The sequence below is a fragment of the Mustelus asterias genome, chromosome 17 (assembly GCF_964213995.1).
Source record: "Mustelus asterias chromosome 17, sMusAst1.hap1.1, whole genome shotgun sequence".
NCBI lineage: Eukaryota > Metazoa > Chordata > Chondrichthyes > Carcharhiniformes > Triakidae > Mustelus > Mustelus asterias.
This window is the reverse complement of record NC_135817.1, coordinates 59,302,967-59,323,545: the sequence shown is the minus strand read 5'-3', so window position 1 is coordinate 59,323,545 and position 20,579 is coordinate 59,302,967. Positions and strand designations below refer to the sequence as shown.

General features: G+C 43.4%; 1 protein-coding gene across 1 annotated transcript in view; it reads right to left on the bottom strand.

The window, feature by feature from the left end:
* The window catches only part of itsn1 (intersectin 1 (SH3 domain protein)), a 195,894-nt gene that overhangs the window by 17,809 nt on the left and 157,506 nt on the right, over window positions 1–20,579 (bottom strand). The window contains exons 31-39 of the mRNA XM_078232778.1: window positions 18,170–18,291; window positions 16,414–16,520; window positions 12,467–12,650; window positions 11,160–11,258; window positions 9,306–9,473; window positions 7,344–7,556; window positions 5,482–5,603; window positions 2,189–2,271; window positions 2,014–2,097 (exon numbers count right to left, since the gene is read on the bottom strand). Of these exons, the coding sequence (XP_078088904.1) occupies window positions 2,014–2,097; window positions 2,189–2,271; window positions 5,482–5,603; window positions 7,344–7,556; window positions 9,306–9,473; window positions 11,160–11,258; window positions 12,467–12,650; window positions 16,414–16,520; window positions 18,170–18,291 (1,182 nt within the window). The remainder of the gene's footprint in view (window positions 1–2,013; window positions 2,098–2,188; window positions 2,272–5,481; window positions 5,604–7,343; window positions 7,557–9,305; window positions 9,474–11,159; window positions 11,259–12,466; window positions 12,651–16,413; window positions 16,521–18,169; window positions 18,292–20,579) is intronic.

The window sequence follows — 20,579 nt, the reverse complement described above, 5'->3', positions numbered from 1 at the left end:
TCTTGATGAAGAGGCCAGAACCTGGGCGGGTACCCTGACATGGAAAGGCTTTGCCTGCCCCACATAAAATTACGGACAGGACAAGGGCAGGTGGGACAGTGGCAGACCACCCAGGAAATTTCACAGGTCGTTTCCCCAACCGCCTGCAAACCCACCAGCAGGACAGCGTAACATTCTGCCCTCAGTCTCTCAGCTCAGTCTTTTCATTCTAGTGAATCTTTGCTGAACTTCTGCAAGGCCTATATATATAGCTTCAGATGATGTCCAATGCGTTTTCCTGCAACTAAATTCATGTCTTCAATAATTCTACCTATCCTTTCCTTCTCGTCACTTTCCTTCTCATGCCTGCAGGGTCACCAAGCGTGTGGCCTTTTTCCAACCTTCACCTAGTGTTCCTCATCTGAAAGCTGACTCAGGGTCTTGTCCATGAGAATAGGGTCAACCTTGTTGGGTATTTTGACCACACACAGCTTTCCCACTTTGATCATTCCCCCTCTGTTCCGTGGCTTTGCTGTGGTCCCTAGTTGCCACGTGGCAACAAGCTGAGGAGGAAACATCCTGCAACTAAACATTAGCAAGGCTGAAACCACCCCGATTGCTTTTCTGGATTACAGTGACCCTTTAACTGAAGGATATCATAACAGCTGGAGAACCTACACAGACATTCACCGCCATAAGTTACATTAAACTTTATTATTTGATGGCTTTGTGGAATTGATGTTGTGTGTTTTCGTTGGAATTGCAGTTTTAAATAGTTTGAGTTACAAGACTGTCCTTTAGAGGAAGTTCGACTGAAAAAATATTATCCAATAATTTGCAAATAGTAAATATGCAAAACTCAAGTGAATTAACATACTGGTTAAAGAGATAATACTCTCCTCCTTCAGAACTCCTTGTTGAGCTGTGGTTCCATGCTAAGTTAGCCCAGGTAACTGTATAAAACTCGAGTGCTGGCATGCTATTATTTCCAGAGATTGCATCACAGCCTAGGCCTGATCTTCATCTGAACATACAGTAGACTTCTGGCGTGAATTGCTGAGCAGTGATCAGGGTGGAAGTTTCAGCCAGTTATTTTCTCCCCAACATAGGCGGCACAGTGGTTAGCACTGCTGCCTCACAGCGCCAGGGACCTGAGTTCAGTTCCCGGCTTGGATCACTGTCTGTGTGGAGTTTGCACGTTCTCCCCGTGTCTGTGTGGGTTTCCTCCGGGTGCTCCGGTTTCCTCCCACAGTCCGAAAGATGTGCTGGTTAGGTGCATTGGCCATGCTAAATTCTCCCTCAGTGTACCTAAACAGGTGCCAGAGTGTGGCGACTAGGGGATTTTCATAGTAACTTCACTGCAGTGTTAATGTAATCCTACTTGTGACTAATAAATAAATAAACTTTAGAACTTTAATAAAGGGATTTTGAGGCCAAGTACCGTGTACCTATCAGTAATCCAGCTGAATTTAGCTAACAAAGCACAGATCAGATCCTGAATCTTCCTGCCCTATATGGATCACTCACTCCCTGGCTATGCGAATGGAGAATCAGAGGATCCAATCTGTTAAAGCAAATCTGAGTGATCAACCCTCACCTCTCAAATGGTTTGACACTTCACCCTCAGCTGTATTAGGAATGGGTTAACAGACCTTCCAATTAAGTCCTAATTTGGTGTCAATTATTCAGTCAAAGTCACTGACATGTAAAAGGGCCACAGGTGGCTCTATTTGTTGGTGGAGAATTGTGTGTGGAGTTGGATCAAAGAAATTAAGGTATTTTATGAAGAAGCAGAACTCGTGTTTCCTTTACTCTACAGCAACCAAGAGGCTCAAACGAGCCACAAACGTAAAAAAATTAAACCACTCTCTTTGAGTTCATGGCTGTCAAACATGCATAGCGATAGAGCAATATTATAATATAAAGTAAGGTATTCCCACTCTGAGAAACAAATCGTCATTACTCTTTGGGCTGAAATGTCCTCTGGGGATTGACATTGAACACGAGATAGACAGGAGACTGAGTAATTCTCACCATTGGATCGACATGCCTTCAGCTCAATGCCCTCCACTATATTCACCATTAGCCTTCCGATGCCTGTAGCCCTCTGAGATCGAACTGTGGAGAAGAAAACACAAAGGGAACATGTCCTTGAATGTTCCTTGCTGTTGGGGAAACTTGCTGTGCATGTCCGCACTGCTTCACTTACCCAAATAAGCTTTTTCTCGCTTCTTCTTTTCTGTTTCTATGTAGAGTTCTGAAGCAGCTTTTATTTTTTGCACCCAAGCTGTTCTGTAGAACGAGAAAGCAATGAATAGAATCGAATACAAATAATGTTGGAGCAGGGGGGAGGGGGAGGGGGAGGGGGAGGGGGAGGGGGAGGGGAGGGGGAGGGGGAGGGGAGGGGGAGGGGGAGGGGAGGGGGAGGGGGGGTGCTTTTCTTTTCTGTGACCAGGTTCAACTCTGGCCGGAAATGATGCATGAGAATTTGCTCTGTCTGTGGGTGACCTTTGAGAAATGAGTGCAGGCAGCCTCAATCCAATTTTCATTGACAATGGGCTCGAGCACAAAGCTGTCCTTAACTCAGCACCAGTTCACAGTGTTACCCTCGAAAGCCACAGATAACTTGGTGAGGTGCAGTGAGGGTGCTCATCTGAGGTGGGGCTGAGCTATGTTATTGGCTCAGTGCAGGAAAAGCTTTAAATTGCTTTTGGGAATGCCTAGTCATGACACCTGACATGGAAAGGTTCCAGTCCCAACATCATCACCTCATACCTCAATAAGCACAATAAACCCAAAATGTATGTTTGCTGACAGGGATGTTACACTGATGTATCAAATAATCTAAGACAATGAAATAGAAAAGGCTGCAAATACGTTGCACGGGCTGCATGGTGGTACAGTGGTTAGCACTGCTGCCTCACAGTGCCAGGGACCCGAGTTCGATTCCCGGCTTGGGTCACTGTCTGGGTAGAGTCTGCACGTTCTCCCCGTGTCTGCGTGGGTTTCCTCCGGGTGCTCTGGTTTCTTCCCACACGCCAAAGATGTGTGGGTTAGGTGGATTGGCCATGCTAAATTGCCCCTTAGTGTCAGGGGGACTAGCAGGGTTAATACGTGGGGCTACGGGGATAGGGACTGGCTGGGATTGTGGTCGGTGCAGACTCAATGGGCCGAATGGCCTCCTTCTGCACTGTAAGGATTCAATGATTGCAGGATATACTGAAATGGTAACATATAGTTCTCAAGTTGCTGACTGACACCCAGTTACAAAGCTCCAGTATTTCAGATTTGCAATTTTCTTTTCAATATTGTCTTTAGTCATAGAGCTTTACAGCACAGACAGAGGCCCTTCGGCCCATCGTGTCAGCACTGGACATCAAGCATTCTAATTCTAATCCCATTTTCCAGCACGTGGTCCATAGCCTTGTATGCTATTTCGAGCTTCTCAAATGTTGAGAGGGTTTCCCCACTCCTCTTCCCCTTCCCCCTCCCACCTGCCCCAACCTTTCAGGCAGTGAGATTCCACCATCCTCTGAGTGAAACAGTTTATTCTCAAATCCCTTTTAAACTCCCTGCCCCTTGCTTTATATTGCATTGTAGAAATCCATTCCAGTTTCTTACAAATCATTCAAAGTTCTGCTTTCAAAAAAGTAGACTGGATACGTAATCACTAATCTCGGACATTATTGGAGGACAGTTTGCAAGATATCTTGTTCAATGTGTTCCTGCTAAAACCTCTAGCTCATCGGCATTATTTTCAAATTTGTACCCCAGAGGAATTCCAGCAGCCCAGTAATTAACACATCAACTTTCTACTCACAGGGTGGATTTATTTATATCAGTGTAATGTCAGAAATCTCTCAACGTGTTTGAGTAAACAGAGCTCACCATGGGCTACTTCGATAGAAATTGCCAGCAAATGTGATCTGGTTCATTGTTACACAATTGTAAAACACTCATCAAAAATACATCTCTGAATAACTCAAATATCATCGTTCAATAATGCTAAATTGTCAGGTGGCGGCTTGAATAGTGATTTATAGTTAAATCTGCTCTGTAGCCTCGGGATGGTGTAGTAACGTGCTGAATAAACATGCGGAAAATCAGTCATACCATCCTTACCGTTGGACCATATCATTCGACATTCAGTTTTACACAATCACTTTGCGTGCAATATTATCTGGGTCCCAAACAAATTAATATAAATCAAATGTACTCCCTTCTTGCTAAACACTCAACTGAAGCTACGAGCTTAAAGAACTCCCAGAGGAAATGGAACATCTCGAGAATCTTCCTCGCATGCTAATTGGGAGATTGCCCCCTCAATAAAACATGCTGGGTTTAGGAATCACAGACATCTATGATACAAAAGGGGGCTAAATCCACTGCACTGCTCATTGAAACAGCTAGCTCGCAAATCCCAATCTGCTGCCTGTTCCCATATGCTATTCAATTCTTAATTTTCAAATATATACACATTCCTTTCCAAAACCTATTTTGCAATCTGCTCCCAGTACTATTTTCAGTAGGACATTCCACACCCTAACAAGCTTCTGCAAACACTAGTCTGCCCTTTTTCTCTCTTACTGATTTATGCCTTCACTAGTTACCGAGCGGCATGGTGGCACAGTGGTTAGCACTGCTGTTTCACAGCGCCAGGGACTCAGGTTCAATTCCAGCCTCGGGTCACTGTCTGTGTGGAGTCTGCACATTCTCCCCGTGTCTGCATGGGTTTCCTTCAGGAGCTCCAGTTTCCTCCCACAGTCCAAAGATATGCACGTTAGGTTGATTGGCCATGCTAAATTGCCTCTTAGTGTTAGGGGGATTAGCAGGGTAAATACGTGGGGTTATGGGGATAGGGCCTGGGTGGGATTGTTGTTGGGGCAGGTTTGATGGGCTGAATGGCCTCTTTCTGCATTGTGGGGATTCTATGATTGGAAGACCAAAGGTAATTGTTCTTTCCTGATTTGCCCTTTCAAAACCCTTCATGCTTTCGACCACCTCTATAAAACTGGGGAGGAAAGCCATGCTGACGAGGAGAGAATGTGCAAACTCCACGCAGTCACCCAAGGTTGGAATCGAACCTGAGTCCCTGGTGCTAACCACTGTGCCACCGTGCCACCCACTGTCTAAACGTGTAAGGAAATGAGAGAGACACGAGGAACTGATATACGGATTTATAATCACCAATAGAATCCAGGGTTCTATGAATAAGATCTGCTTCAATGTAAAATAATCTAGGCTGGCTTGAAGAAACTCAAAGAAAATCAGCTGATCTGTCACTTCCGAAAAATGAATTCCCATTAGTATGCCAGCTTGAAAAGTGTGAAAATGAAATGCATCAGAAGAAATCCACTCTTGGCAGTTTATAATAAAGTTTAAGTGTGTTTTGTATACGTGTTTACGAATTTGCTCCATCTTGCCAAGGTGGAAGTCTCCCCCCCCTCCCCCACCCCCATCCTGTGTTAGGAAGCAACAAGACTGGGAGTTGTTCCCTCTTACCTCTCATTGATGCTCTCAGCACGAAGTGTGTACACCCTGTCGATATGGGAGATATGGAAAATAGGCTCATCACCAGAAGGGTCTGTAGGTAATTTCACTAATACCTCATTCAGAAAGATAGGCTGCAGAAATAAAAAGGGTGTAAGCACGCACAACATGAAGCCACTTGGCAGCAGCAGTGTTCTTGCATAGGCTAATAATAGACAACAACATTCAACCACAGTACATAACTCAGGGGAGTCTCTTAAACCTGCAGTATCCTCAGTGGCAATGTTTTGCATAATTGGTTAACATGCAGGTTCAGTCGGCAGTTTGGAAGGCAAATGCAATGTTATCATTCATGTCGAGAGGGCTACAATACAAGGGCAGGGATGTACTTCTGAGGCTGTATAAGGTTCTGGTCAGACCCCATTTGGAATATTGTGAGCAGTTTTGGGCCCCATATCTAAGGAAGGATGTGCTGGCCTTAGAAAGGGTCGAGAGGAGGTTCACAAGAGTGATCCCTGGAATGAAGAGCTTGTCGTATAAGGTACGGTTGAGGACTCTGGGTCTGTACTCATTGGAGTTTAGAGGGATGAGGGGGGATCTTATTGAAACTTACAAGATACTGCAAGGCCTGTGGATGTAGAGAGGATGTTTAACTAGCAGGAAAAACTAGAACCAGAGGGCACAACCTCAGGCTAAAGGGACGATCCTTTAAAACAGAGATGAGGAGGAATTTCTTCAGCCAGAGAGTGGTGAATCTGTGGAACTCTGTCGCAGAAATCTGTGGAGGCCAGGTCATTGAGTGTCCACCATTCAACAGAATCATGGCTGATCCTCGATCTCAATGCCATGCTTTAGCGCTCTCCAAATACCCCTTGACATATTTTAACCTCAGTCTGTATATTCTTGCATCACGTTTAGAAGCAGCTCAGCTTTGCTGCACATCCTCCATCTTGATGTAAGGAACGTCCCCATTCTCCCAGTTTACTGAAATGTATTTGCAGGACTTTTTGTTGTTGTTGTTGTAAATAAATGATGAAGCTCAAAAGATTTGGGAGCACAATGCTGTTCTCTCTAATGCACTTTATCGAAGATTATTGGAAAACAAATCCTTGCTGATCTTCTCCTCATTAGCCACGGGGCAGCACGGTGGCAAGGTGGTTAGCACCATTGCCTCACAGCACCAGGGACCCGGGTTCTCCCTCAGTGAGGCTGAACAGGCGCCGGAGTGTGGTGACTAGGGGATTTTCACAGTAACTTCATTGCAGTGTTAATGTAAGCAAGCCTACTTGTGACTAATAAATAAATTTTAACTTTATGTTGAGAGCTGCAGACACCCATAGCCACAGACAAGAGGAAATAGCCTAGCACAAACCAGGAGTCGACCTTAAGATCATTTTTTTTTCATAAGTGGGACATGGATGCTAATGGCTGGCCAGTATTTATTGCCCATCCTTAGTTGCCCTTGGAGGGCACTTGAGAATCAACCACATTGCTGTGGCTCTGGAGTCACATGTGGGCCAGACCGGGTAAGGACGGCAGATTTCCTTCCCTAAAGGACATGAGTGAACCAGATGGGTTTTTCCAACAATCGGCAATGGTTTCACAGTCATTGATAGATTCTTAATTCCAGACTTTTTTTTATTGAATTCAAATTCCACCACCTGCCGTGGCGGGATTCGAACCCAGGTCCCCAGAACATTAGCTGAGTTTCTGGATTAATAGTCGAGCAAAAATACCACTAGGCCTTCATTGGTCTCTGTTGCTCAGTGCAACATTATAAAGTGCTCCTCTATAAACCAAGACCGCAGGCTACATTTTATTTTCTGTTTATCTGTAAGGATTACAGCTTGATTGGAATGCTAAATTTGACTTACCGTCTTATACATTTTGTACTGTAGGTTTGACTTGGGACTGAAGACCTTGTCAGTTCCTGAAGAACCTAGTGGTTTAATGATCTGTGTCAGTAGTAGGAAGTCATTGAAGAGAAAGCCATAAAGCTCCTTGTTACTCTTGGCTTTGTAAAGTTTACCACTGTGTAGGAACTTTCGAGGACCCAGGCAATTTGTGACAGAATTGAAAACAAGTTGCTGAAATAAAAAAGGAAACAGCCGCAATTATCTTTAAGAAATTTATGACAGCTGCGTCAGGACACAGAACAACATAAACTTAGGAACAAAGTCTATTTGCTGCAATCTGGATTGCAGTGCACTCTAACCTTAAAGACCTTTAACACGGACATATAACAAGATCGCACAAATCTGAAATTTCATAACATAATTATTAGTTTTTTAAAAGTTTATTTATTCGTCACAAGTATTCTTACATTAACACTGCAATGAAGTTACTGTAAAAATTCCCCAGTCGCCACACTCCGGCGCCCGTTCGGATGCACTGAGGGGGAATTTAACATGGCCAATGCACCTAACCAGCACGTCTTTTGGATTGTGGAGGAAACTGGAGCACCCAGAGGAAACCAACACAGACACGGAGAGAACGTGCAGATTCCACAGAGACAGTGACCCAAGCCGGGAATCGAACCCAAGTCCCTGGCGCTGTGAGGTAGCAGTGCTAACCACTGCGCCCCCACAGGAACATTAGAGAAGTTATTTCGAGTCCAGGTATCATGCTGGAAAAGCTACACTGCATTCCCTTCAAGACCAATATATCCTTCCCAAGGTTGATGCCCAGAACTGAACACAGCCCTCTAGGTGTGATCTAAGCTGCATCATAACTTGTATCCCCTTGTATTCTAATCCCCTAAATAGAAAGACCAACATTAATTAGGTTTATTTTGATTTTTTGTATCTGCCCGAAAATGTTTTCAAGATCTGTAAACCTGTACCTCCAAGTCTCTTTGGAACTTCACTGCTTCTAGCTTTTCACCATTTAGCAAATATCCTGATCTTTCCTTTTTTAGGTTGAAAGTAGATTACCTCATATTTGCCTACATTGAAGTTCATTTCAAATGGTTTTAGGCATTCATTTAATCTATGAATTTCTTTGGGACTTTATGCCTTCATCAACACTGCTCACAATGCTGTCTTTGTTTCTTCAGTAAATCTGGATACGTGGCTTTCTAACTCATCAGCCATTTGTTAATATAATGAATAGCTGAGACCTTGACACAGATCCTTATGGGATACTAGCCACATGCTGCCATTCGGAATGGCTGGCTGCTATCCCGTCTCCATCCTCTGCTGCTCAGGCAACTTTCGAACCAGGTCAAATAACCTGTCTCCAATTCAGGCAGCTTCAACTTTGGCAACAGTCTCCTTTGTGGAACTCTGCCTTCTGAAATTTCATAGAATCCCTAAAGTGCACAAGGGGGCCATTCAGCCCATCGAGTCTGCAATGACAACAATCCCATCCAGACCCTACCCCCGTAACCCCACATATTTACCCCACTAATCTCTCTAACCTATGCATCTCGGGACACTACGGGGCAGTTTAGCATGGCCAATCAATCTAACCTACGCATCATTGGACTGTGGGAGGAAACTGGAGCACCCGAAGGAAACCCACACAGACACGGGTAGAACGTGTAAACTTCACACAGACATTGACCCAAGCCGGGAAACGAACCTGGGTCCCTAACGCTGAGAGGCACCAGTGCTAACCACTGTGCCGCCCAAAATTTCATGCAAGTAACAGCCACAGAGATTTGCCCTCTACAAATTCAATCAGGTTTGGCAAACATGATCTGCCATTCATGAAAAAACAACTGTTGCTTCCATCCAGAGGTTTTTAACAGTACCAACAACTTGCTACAATGAGCGGATTATCACAGTTCAATTGTTTAGAGATATGACACACTTTGGCTCCTTCCATTATCTTACCTCAGATAGACCTTCGCATTGCACGTGTGTCTGGATCCACTCCAGCCTGTCAGAATTTTCCTTTTCTCGCACGCCCTCATTCACCTGAGAACACAGTTCCTCAGCTTTTTCCAGAGCCTGTTTCAAGTGGCTAAAATCGGGATGATTTTCTGGGGTGTTTTCCAGAATCTAGAATATTTATTCAGAAGTAAAGTTTTTTTTTAATTCAAGTGAACTTAAGGCTCGAGGAGGGAGTTGTCCCTTTAATATCCCATTTCAGAAAATAAACTTTTAAAGAGTTTACAGAATGCAATGTTGAAATAATAACTGATCACACAGCTACTAACATTTCGGAGACCTGGTTGCCAAAAGCACATTTGAAAAACAAAATCCTTCTGGCAGACCTGATGGCCTCAGGAACCCGAGCTTGGAATTTTAAAGCTGTTCCAAAAGAAACTGTGGTGTTAAAAGAGGCCACAAGAACATATAAATGCTGACCTGTCCTTAAAAATGTTACATTATCGGCTCGGCAAATATAGACACTCAACCCCACCTTTCTCCCAGCAGCAGTTCCAAGTAATAAAATTCCCTTATGGTCTATTTCATTGCAAAAGCAATGGTCAGTAACAAAACTGGGTGTTTTATTTAGCCTGTTCAATTACAAGAGACTGAAAAGTTGTCTTCTTTTTATCCGTTCATGCGATGTGAGCGTCACGGCCAGCATTTGTTGCTCATTCCTAATTGCCCTTGTATTGAACGGCTCGCTCGGCTATTTCAGAGGGCAGTTAAGAGTCAACCACATTGCTGTGGCTCTGGAGTCGCATGTAGGCCAGACCAGGTAAGGACAGCAGATTTCCTTCCCTAAAGGGACATTAGTGAACCAGATGGGTTTTTATGACCATCAACAATGGGTAACAGAATCACATACAATAAATGGCAGAGTCATCAGGAGTATAGAAACACAGAGGGACCTAGGTGTGCAAGTCCACAAATCCTTGAAGGTGGCAACACAGGTGGAGAAGGTGGTGAAGAAGGCATATGGTATGCTTGCCTTTATAGGACGGGGTATAGAGTAGAAAAGCTGGAGTCTGATGATGCAGCTGTATGGAACGCTGGTTAGGCCACATTTGGAGTGCTGCGTCCAGTTCTGGTCGCCGCACTACCAGAAGGACGTGGAGGCATTGGAGAGAGTGCAGAGAAGGTTTACCAGGATGTTGCCTGGTATGGAGGGTCTTAGCTATGAGGAGAGATTGGGTAGACTGGGGTTGTTCTCCTTGGAAAGACGGAGAATGAGGGGAGATCTAATAGAGGTGTACAAGATTATGAAGGGCATAGATAGGGTGAACAGTGGGAAGCTTTTTCCCAGGTCGGAGGTGACGATCACGAGGGGTCACGGGCTCAAGCTGAGAGGGGCGAAGTATAAATCGGATATCAGAGGGACGTTTTTTTACACAGAGGGTGGTGGGGGCCTGGAATGCGCTGCCAAGTAGGGTGGTGGAGGCAGGCACGCTGACATCGTTTAAAACTTACCTGGATAGTCACATGAGCAGCCTGGGAATGGAGGGATACAAACGATTGGTCTAGTTGGACCAAGGAGCGGCACAGGCTTGGAGGGCCGAAGGGCCTGTTTCCTGTGCTGTACTGTTCTTTGTTCTTTGTTTCATCATCATCAGTAGATTCTTAAGTCCAGATGTTAATTGAATTCAAATTTCACCATCTGCCATGGTGGGATTCAAACCTGGGTCCCCATTATCCTGAGTCTCTGGATTATTAGTCCAGTGACAATACCACATTGTCTCCCCTCCCATGTTGTGACAAACTGTGTTACAGTTTTAACTTGATTCATGTAGGAGGACGTACACACAAGGTACTTACATTTTTAATTATTAGTGGGTACCGTGTTACCCTTTGCATTGGCTTCAGTAGGAAACTTGATAGTGGCATTCCTTTACATTGAGGGTCCATTGCTAGTCTCTGTCATAATATAAATAAGCAAGGTGTCAGCAACAACATCACTATATTTAGAAAATCACATTTTATATACTGTACAGAGCATTATCACATCCTTAGGACATCCCAAAATGCTTCACAATTACCGAAGTAAACCATTTCTTACATTACAACAGTGGCTATACCTCAAAGTACTTCATTTGCTCTGAAGTGCCTCGAGACATCCTGAGCTTGAAAGGTGCTATATAAATGCAAATTCTTTCTTCTGTGTAGTCAGTACCATGTATGTATATAGAGCAGACAATGTTTCTATTGCAAGATACCATTAAAAAAACTGCGTGTCTATGTGGGTTTCCTCCGTACGTTTAACAACACCAGGTTAAAGTCCAACAGGTTTATTTGGTAGAAAAAGCCACAAGCTTTCGGAGCCTTAGGCTCCTTCTTCAGGTGAGTGGGAATTCTGTTCACAAACAGAACAGAAGAGAGTGTGAACAGAATTCCCTCTCACCTGAAGAAGGAGCTTAAGGCTCCGAAAGCTTGTGGCTTTTGCTACCAAATAAACCTGTTGGACTTTAACCTGGTGTTGTTAAACTTCTTACTGTGTTTACCCCAGTCCAACGCCGGCATCTCCACATCACGGGTTTCCTCCCACAGTCCATGAGACATGCTGGTTAGGTGCATGGTCCATGCTAAATTCTCCCTCAGTGTCCCTGAACAGGTGACTAGGGGATTTTCACAGAAGCTTCATTGCAGTGTTAATGTAAGCTAATGTAATTCAAAGAACTACATTAGAACTACATTAATGTAACTTGTGACACTAATAAATAAATTAATTAATTAATTTGCTTTTGGCGGTGAGGGAGGAACTTTGGCCAGGGGATCAGGCAAATGCTGCAGTCTTCTTTGAATAATAGGATCTCTATTTGTCTCCCGGCAAACAGGCTCCCATCAGGAAGGCTGTGCCTCTGGCAATGCAGCAGCCCTTTAGAGCTGCAGGAAAGTGTCAACCTAGATTGTGTGTTCCGGTCTGTGTTGTAGATGGAGCTCACAAGCTTTTGATGCAGAGGCGATGCCGCTACCTACTGAACAGAAGCTACCTACTCTTCAGAAGCATTGTAAAGCTTTGCTGAATTACAACGTGACTGAAATCAATGGTTTCACTTGAAAGTAAACTCAAGGTGATGCAGAGATCATTTCAATTTCTCTGTAACGGTAATGCAATGATCCCTTACTTTCACAAATTCCTTAAATTCTGGAACCTCATCAGTCTTCTGCTGGATAAGAGCTGCCCCATTAAGCTGACAGCTGCAGAATCGGATATATGGCTGCATGTGAGGCAGTTGTGCTGTTAATATGTCACCAATCATTTTTACTGGCATCCTCTCTCCTGACATTTTCTTCCTTACCCGCAGTGCCCTACAGTGAAGCAAAATCAGAGGCACATTAGCATAGACGACAAGAAGCAGACTGATATAACATATTGATAATTTCATTTCAACTCAATCTTTAAATAAACTAAACATGTATTTCAATTGTATTTTCATTTTCTGGACAAAGCATTGTCAGCTTAGTAGGAATCCATTTTTATCATTATCCATGCTTGTGTAAATACTGTGAGCATTTGTTAACATCAATTAATCAATATAAAACTGCCTATTTAACTTGATTCAATGTGATCAACTAACTCACAATCCACCTTTCCAGTTTCAAGGTCCTGCGATCGGAATTAAGGTCCTGCGATCGGAATTAAGGTCCTACAATCTGAATTAAGGTCCTACAATCTGAATTAAGGTCCTACAATCTGAATTAAATTTCTACAAGCTGAATTAAGTTCCTACAAGCTGAATTAAATTCAACAATCCGAATTAAATTCCTACAAGCTGAATTAAGTTAAGTTCCTACAAGCTGAATCAAGTTCCTACAATCTGAATTAAGTTTCTACAATCTGAATTAAGTTTCTACAATCTGAATTAAATTCAACAATCTGAATTAAATTCAACAATCTGAATTAAGTTCCTACAATCTGAATTAAATTTCTACAATCTGACAGAACCCTTAAGAGTATTGATAGGCAGAGGGATCTGGGTGTACAGGTACACAGGTCACTGAAAGTGACAACGCAAGTGGAGAAGGTAGTCAAGAAGGCATATGGCATGCTTGCCTTCATCGGCCAGGGCATTGAGTTTAAAAATTGGCAAGTCATGTTGCAGCTTTATAGAACCTTAGTTAGGCTGCACTTGGAATATAGTGTTCAATTCTGGTTGCCACACTACCAGAAGGATGTGGAGGCTTTGGAAAGGGTACAGAAAAGCTTTACCAGGATGTTGCCTAGTATGGAGGGCATTAGCTATGAGGAGAGGTTGGAGAAACTTGGTTTGATCTCACTAGAACGACAGAGGTTGAGGGGCAACCTGATAGAAGTCTACAAGATTATGAGGGGCATGCACAGAGTGGATAATCAGAAGCTTTTTCCCAGGGTGGAAGAGTCAATTACTAGGAGGCATAGGTTTAAGGTGTGAGGGACAAGGTTTAAAGGAGATGTACGAGGCAAGTTGTTTTTACACAGAGGGTGGTGGGTGCCTGGAACTCGCTGCCGGGGGAGGTAGTGGAAGCAGATACAATAGTGACTTTTAAGGGGCATCTTGACAAATACATGAATAGGATGGGAATAGAGGGATATGGTCCCCAGAAAGGTAGGGGGTTTTAGTTCAGTCGGCCGGCAAGGTCGGCGCAGGCTTGGAGGGCCGAAGGGCCGGTTCCTGTGATATAATTTTCTTTATCCTTTGTTCTTTGAATTAAGTTCCTACAATCTGAATTAAGTTCCTACAATCTGAATTAAGTTCCCACATCAAGAAAAGCGTACAAAGTAATTTTAGGTGTTTATTTGCAATGCATCACAGATGTCAAATGTACTGCTGAATGTATCTGATCCTGATTATACACAGGGACTATAGATAGATTCTAGTATCTTACAACTGTCATGAAATCATTATTATTTGTGTCTGTGGGTGCTAAATGAGGGGATTGTAACATTTAAGAGGCATGTTGCACTAGATTCAGCCCAGTGACAGAAGTGGGACCCTCTGGGAGTGTTTTGGTAGGTTCCCAGATCAGTTCAAGGGGCAGTGGGCTCATCTTGAGGCAGTTAGATTCAGGAGAGTCGGGGGTTGGAGGGAGCTCCATATAGACAGAGTGCTGCTGTTAACTCTGATGAGCAGTGTAGAGGGAAAGCCCTGGTAAATCAAAGAGGGCTGATGGGTAGTCTTGGGACTCCTATGTAGCTGGATATAAGAGTTTGGAGAGACTCAGGGACAGCGCCACTTGAGTGAAGCTCGCTATCCAGCAAAGAGCTGAAACTACACCAGTAAGTGCAGACTGAAGTACAGACTCAGGGATCCAGGGAGAAGGAATCTTGGAAGGTGAGATTGAAACCCTGAGAGGTGGGCCATTGTTAAAGCTGTCAAGCCAGGAGAAACATTTGTAGAGAATTCCAAGACGAGATCATCTAATATGAAGCGAAGAATCTCTTATGAGACAAACTTTCAACGTGATTGTTTGACTTTTGATGGCTGGGTGGGTTCTTGTGAGATCCATGGACTCCGTCTAGGTTGCAACTGTCATTTGCTCTCTAGTCTGGTGTGCTCAACCACAGTTTGTCTGATAATTTGCATATACCTCATACTTTCCCTGAATGCTTGAGCACAAGATAGACATTGTAAATTATTTTAACTTTCTGAACTTGTATATCAATTTTTATTTTGTTTGTTCAGAAACCATGAATCTCAACCTTGTCTACTTTAAACAAAACATTATTGGTCCCTAACCAGATCCCCCCAACATCCTGGGATTTGGTCAAGGATCATTGCAAAATGCAACATCAATTGGACTGCTTCAGCACTTCAATTTTATTTAAATTTAAGATATCTTACTACTTTGAAACGTACTCCTGGCTGTTATTCTAATTGCAAAAATGGTTTTGAAGGTCGACATGAAAGACCAAGCTCTCAGGATAGAACTGTGTGATTTTAATTGAAATGCTGACTGCTGTGATTGGAGCTGCTTGGACACATTTTATGTAGTTGCACAATAGCAGGAATTAACATGCCCCATGTGTACCAAATGAAAAGAAAGCAAATCACCTGTTTCATATTACTGTATCCCACAAAGGAGATTACACGACAAGCAAACTAAAAACTGAATAATTAACTCAAAATGTACTACCTCAACATTGCAACAAAAGAAAATGTTTCCCTTTGCAACAATTGGCTTTTAAGCAGGCTTAATCCATGTCAATCTATAACCCCATGTTTATTAGGACAAAACTGAAATTGATCAGCTCCAATTTTCCTCGGCCTGCTAAGAAGGACCAAGACACAGTGGCAAGCACTGCTGCCTCTCAGCACCAGGGATCCGGGTTCGATTCCCGGCTGTGGTCACTGTCTGTGCAGAGTCTGCATGTACCCCGACCCGTGTCTGCGTGGGTTTCCTCCGGGTGCTCCGGTTTCCTCCCACAGTCCAAAAGATGTGCTGGCTAGGTTTAAACTTTAAACTCTCAGCGCCAGGGACATGGGTTCAATTCCAGCCTTGGGTGATCGTCTGTGTGGAGTTTGTACGTTCTCCCCATGTCTGCGGGGATCTCCTCCAGGTCATCTGGTTTCCTCCCACAGTTCAAAGATGTGCGGGTTAGGTTGATTGGCCATGCTAAATTGTCCCTTAGTGTCAGGGGGATTAGCAGGGTGAATACGTGGGGTTATGGGAATAGGGCCTGGGTAGGATTGTTGTTGGTGCAAGCTCAATGGCCGAATGGTCTCTTTCTGCACTGCAGGGATTCTATGAAGACATCATTAAGATGTCTGAAGACAGATTTCAAATTCACCGTGTTTGGAGTCAAGCATTTGAACCTCAGTCCCACCACTTCTTGAAAAAGTGCCACATTTGTTTGGACCCACCAGTCAGATTTAACACTCCTATATCTTTATATAGAATGATAAACTTCATTTCAATTCCAGAATTGGAGTTGTAACATGTTGTTCAACAAAGAGATGGTCCCTATGATATTCCATGGGTTTTTACAATAGCATATCTGCATATCCCACATCCAGGAGATATTGAAGACGGCAGTGGGAAGGCTAGTAAATTATCAAGTGACGCTCATTACAGTATCATAGCATGTACCTACTTCAACAATTTGATATTGCACATGATGAGCTCCTTCCAGTTAACAAAAATCATGGCGACTTCTTTTTCTGTCAGCAGATCAGACTCCAGTAATGGTTTCTGAAAGACCTAATGGAACAAGGCAGATCATTAGCAGCAATAGCAATGTAATTAAAAGGAAGCAAAACTTTCTCGCTGAGTAAATGACAAATAATTAACAAAATCATTCAGCAATCTCAGTTTATCCAATGGGTAGAACAGATTTGTTCGCTGTGTTTTTTAAAAGATTCATTCAAGGGATATCGGGTGTCACTGGCTGGGCCAGCCTTTATTGCCCATCCCTAATTGCCCGTGAACTGAGTGGCTTGCATTTCAGAGGGCGTTTAAGAGTCAACCACATCACTGGGGACCTGGAGTCACATGTAGGCCAGACCAGGTAAGGACAGCAGATTCTCTTCCCTAAAGGACATTAGTGAACCAGGTGGGTTTTTACAGCATTCGACAGTTGTTTCATGGTGACCATTAGACTCTTAATTCCACATTTTTTATAGAATTTCAATTTCACCAGCTGCCGTGGTGGGATTCGAACCTGGTTCCCCAGAACATTACCCTGGATCTCTGGATTACTCGACCAGTGACTATCGGAAGATTATACTTTCAAGAAAGTTCAGTACTGTATTGTTTAAAAATATAACTGAATGATTTGGACTTGGGGACAAGTAACACAATATCAAAGTTTGCAGATGTAAACAAAGTGATGGAACCTGGGGGGGGCGGGGTGGTGGTTAGCTAATATTGAGGAAGAGTGCAACAAAATACAGACAACATTGGAAAACCTGCAGAAAAAGCAGTTAAGTAGCAAATGAGCTTCAACACAGATAATTCTGAGGGGGTGCATTTTGGTCGTAACAAATAAAACCATCACCTTCATCTTAAAGAATAAGAAACTGAATGGAGTAGCAGAGCAAAGTGATCTTGGAGCATGTGAATAAACCATTAAAAGCAGCACTATAGGTCAGTAAAGCAATTAAACACGCTCACAAAGCACTGGGACGAATTTCCAAGGGTATAGAATTCAAAGGGTAGAGCAGTTTATGTTAAGCCCGTATAGGACCCTGATCAGCCCTCACTTAAAACAGTGCAGTGCACAGTTCTAATCTCTATGCCACAAAAAGGACATTGAAGCACCCGAGACACTGTAGAAGCTTCAATAGTGAACAGGAAACCCAATGAATTCGATAAATCTGGAAATTTGAGAGCTGGCACCAGAAAAATATAACCAAATGCTGCATTGTCTGAGAAACTCAATCAGTTCGCTAATATTGTGCAGGGACAATAAGCTAGAGCCCCAAACTGGTCTGACCTATGGGTGACTTTTAGTTTCTTATTAGAAGGCCTCACTACTCAAGCTAGCCATTCAGTTGCACAAGTAATTGCAATGATGAAAGACCACCACCATCTTCTCAGTGCCAATTTAGGATAGGTAATAAATGCAGCATAGAACATCTTTAAGAAATATACTGTCCTTAGTTGTTATCCAAACCAATGCACTCTTGTGCAGGCGTCACGAGAGTGTGATTACGGGCAGGAACTCTGGTGAACCTTTTTCCCACTCTCTCTTATTCAAGGAGCACCGAACCGGACTGCTGCCCCAGGTAAGATCAGTAAACACAATATAGGCCAGAGACTCAAACTAGGATGAACATTTACCTCGTGATCTATTAGCACAGGCTGAAAATTGTGTGTTCCGTCATGCTCACAAGAGAACTTTATCTTACCTCAGTGACTAGCTGCAGATCACTAACATAGTTTTCTTCTGTCACGATGAGCTCATGGACATAGCCCTGTCGTTTCCGCTCAGAAGGAGTTAGCATGTCCAATAAATGTAAGTCGGCACACCCTACACAAAAGAGGGGAAGACTAAATAATATACATCACAACATTCTAACATACATATTTTCATAGACAGCTAAGACAATTGAACTGCCATCCAACAATGAGAGTAACCTATTACTCTTGATAAAAGGTTGGGAGAAATTCAAAAAGAAACAAATTCTATATCCTTTCACTGTAATGTTAAATACCATTGTGCAAAGATAAAGTTTAAAGAATACATTTTGGCATTGATTTCACTGTCACTCACATTATTAACTCACTGTCACCTCATTAAAATGAGGGTGGTGAGGGATTGGAATGCCCTGCCAGCATCAGTAGTAAATGCGCCTAGTTTGGGGGCGTTTAAGAGATCCGTAGATAGGTTCATGGACGAAAAGAAATTGGTTTAGGTTGGAGGGTCACAGTTTTTTTTTAACTGGTCGGTGCAACATCGTGGGCCGAAGGGCCTGTTCTGCGCTGTAATGTTCTATGTTCTATGTTCTATTTCAAAAAGTGACTGAGAAAATGGACCTTTCACTAAACACCAGGAAAACTAAGGTCCTCTTCCAACCAGCTCCTAAAGCACAACACTGCGACCCCTCGCTTAAGGTCAACAGCGAGATCCTAGACCATCTCCACACCTTGGGTGACTCCTCTCATTGATGACGAAATTCATCCCCACCGTCAATGCACCAACTCAACCTTCAGCCAATTACGGAAGAGAGTATTTGAACACCAGGATCTCAAACCTGAGATCAAGGTCATGGTTTGCCGGGCAGCAGTGATACCCACATTCCTATAGTTTCCGGAAACTCGGACAACATACAATCGGAACCTTAAAGCATTGGAGAAGTGCGACCAGCGGTGCCTTTGCAAAATCCTCCAAATCTGGTGACAAGAAAGGTAGTCCAACAATGGTTTCCTCTTCCCAAGCCAACATACCCAGCATTGAGGTGGTTATTATTCAAAACCAGCTTCACCGGGCAGGGCACGTCACTTGTATGCCTGACACCAGAAGCAACTGCTCAGTCGGAACTTGGTCACAACAGGCGAGTCCCAGGAGAACACTTTAGGTATGTCCTCAAACCATCGCTGAAGAGGTTAAACATACCTACCAATTCATGGGAGACCCAGGCTTGTGACTGACCAAAATTGAGAAGGCAATTGGTGAAGGCACTGAACACATTGAGGCACTTTGTCAGGAACATGCAAAGACGAAATTGAGTAGTCGGAGGGAGGGCACAAATCTTCAAACCACCCCGTCTATCCAAACCTTCAAACCACCCGTCTACCCAAACCTTCAAGCATCACCTTCCTCGCTTGTAGAAGAGTCTGCAGATTGCACATTGAACTTATCAGCCAGCTCAGAACTCAAACTGGAGTAGAAACAAGCCATCCTTAATCCCGAGGGACTTCCCAAGAAGAAAAGGATTGGAAAGCAGAAGTAAAGGTCAAAAGCCTTTAATCCTTTCCACCTGCCCTAAGTGTTCACTAATTCAATAAGGTTCCTTTAAGCAGATTTTGATCAAACATTTCTTTCCTATGCTAGTTTTAGGGACAGGCTCTTTAAAGAACTTCAAAGATCAAAAAAATATTAGGAGTGAGATTTGTGATCAGCAAGAGGAACTCAAATCCATTTAAACATAGGAAGTATTTATTTTAAGTGTGATGCCATTATTGTTCAAATTCAGTTATCGTAGCTTCAGCAATGGTTTCTCTTTCATCCCCATACTCTAAACTTCCTCAGCTCCCCTCAACTCCTTCATAACATCCTCCATAAACAGACAGTAAGTTTCTGCAGGTATGCTGATAACATCAGGCATCATCTCGCCTGACTACTTATGCGCTCCCAAACTGCCCAACTGAATTTGTTGTTGGCAAGTCACAATTTCCTGCAATTCAACATGGGAAGAACTGAAAGCATTGTCCTCGGCCCTCTAGTCATCAGCCCCTGATGTCGGCCTCCTTCTTACACACACACAAACTGATGATGGCCTCCTCCTTACACACACACACACAGGTTGAATTAAACCAAGAAAAATCTCAACATAGTTGCATCTAACTCACGTTTCCAGCTTCACTTTCTACCGTTCCTTCTTAACCCCGACCACTGACCAAAGCTCAGTCACATTTTCGGTGCCTTTCTTGATTTATATGCTGTTTCTGCCATGTTCCAAATCTCCCCTCTCCACAACATTCAACCAAAATTCAAGTAGCCATGGCTTCATTGGTGCTGTCCTGCATAACCCCTATCCCTGTCATAACTGGCTCCTGAAATGTAATGCATTTAGACCTATTGCCTTCATCTCCATT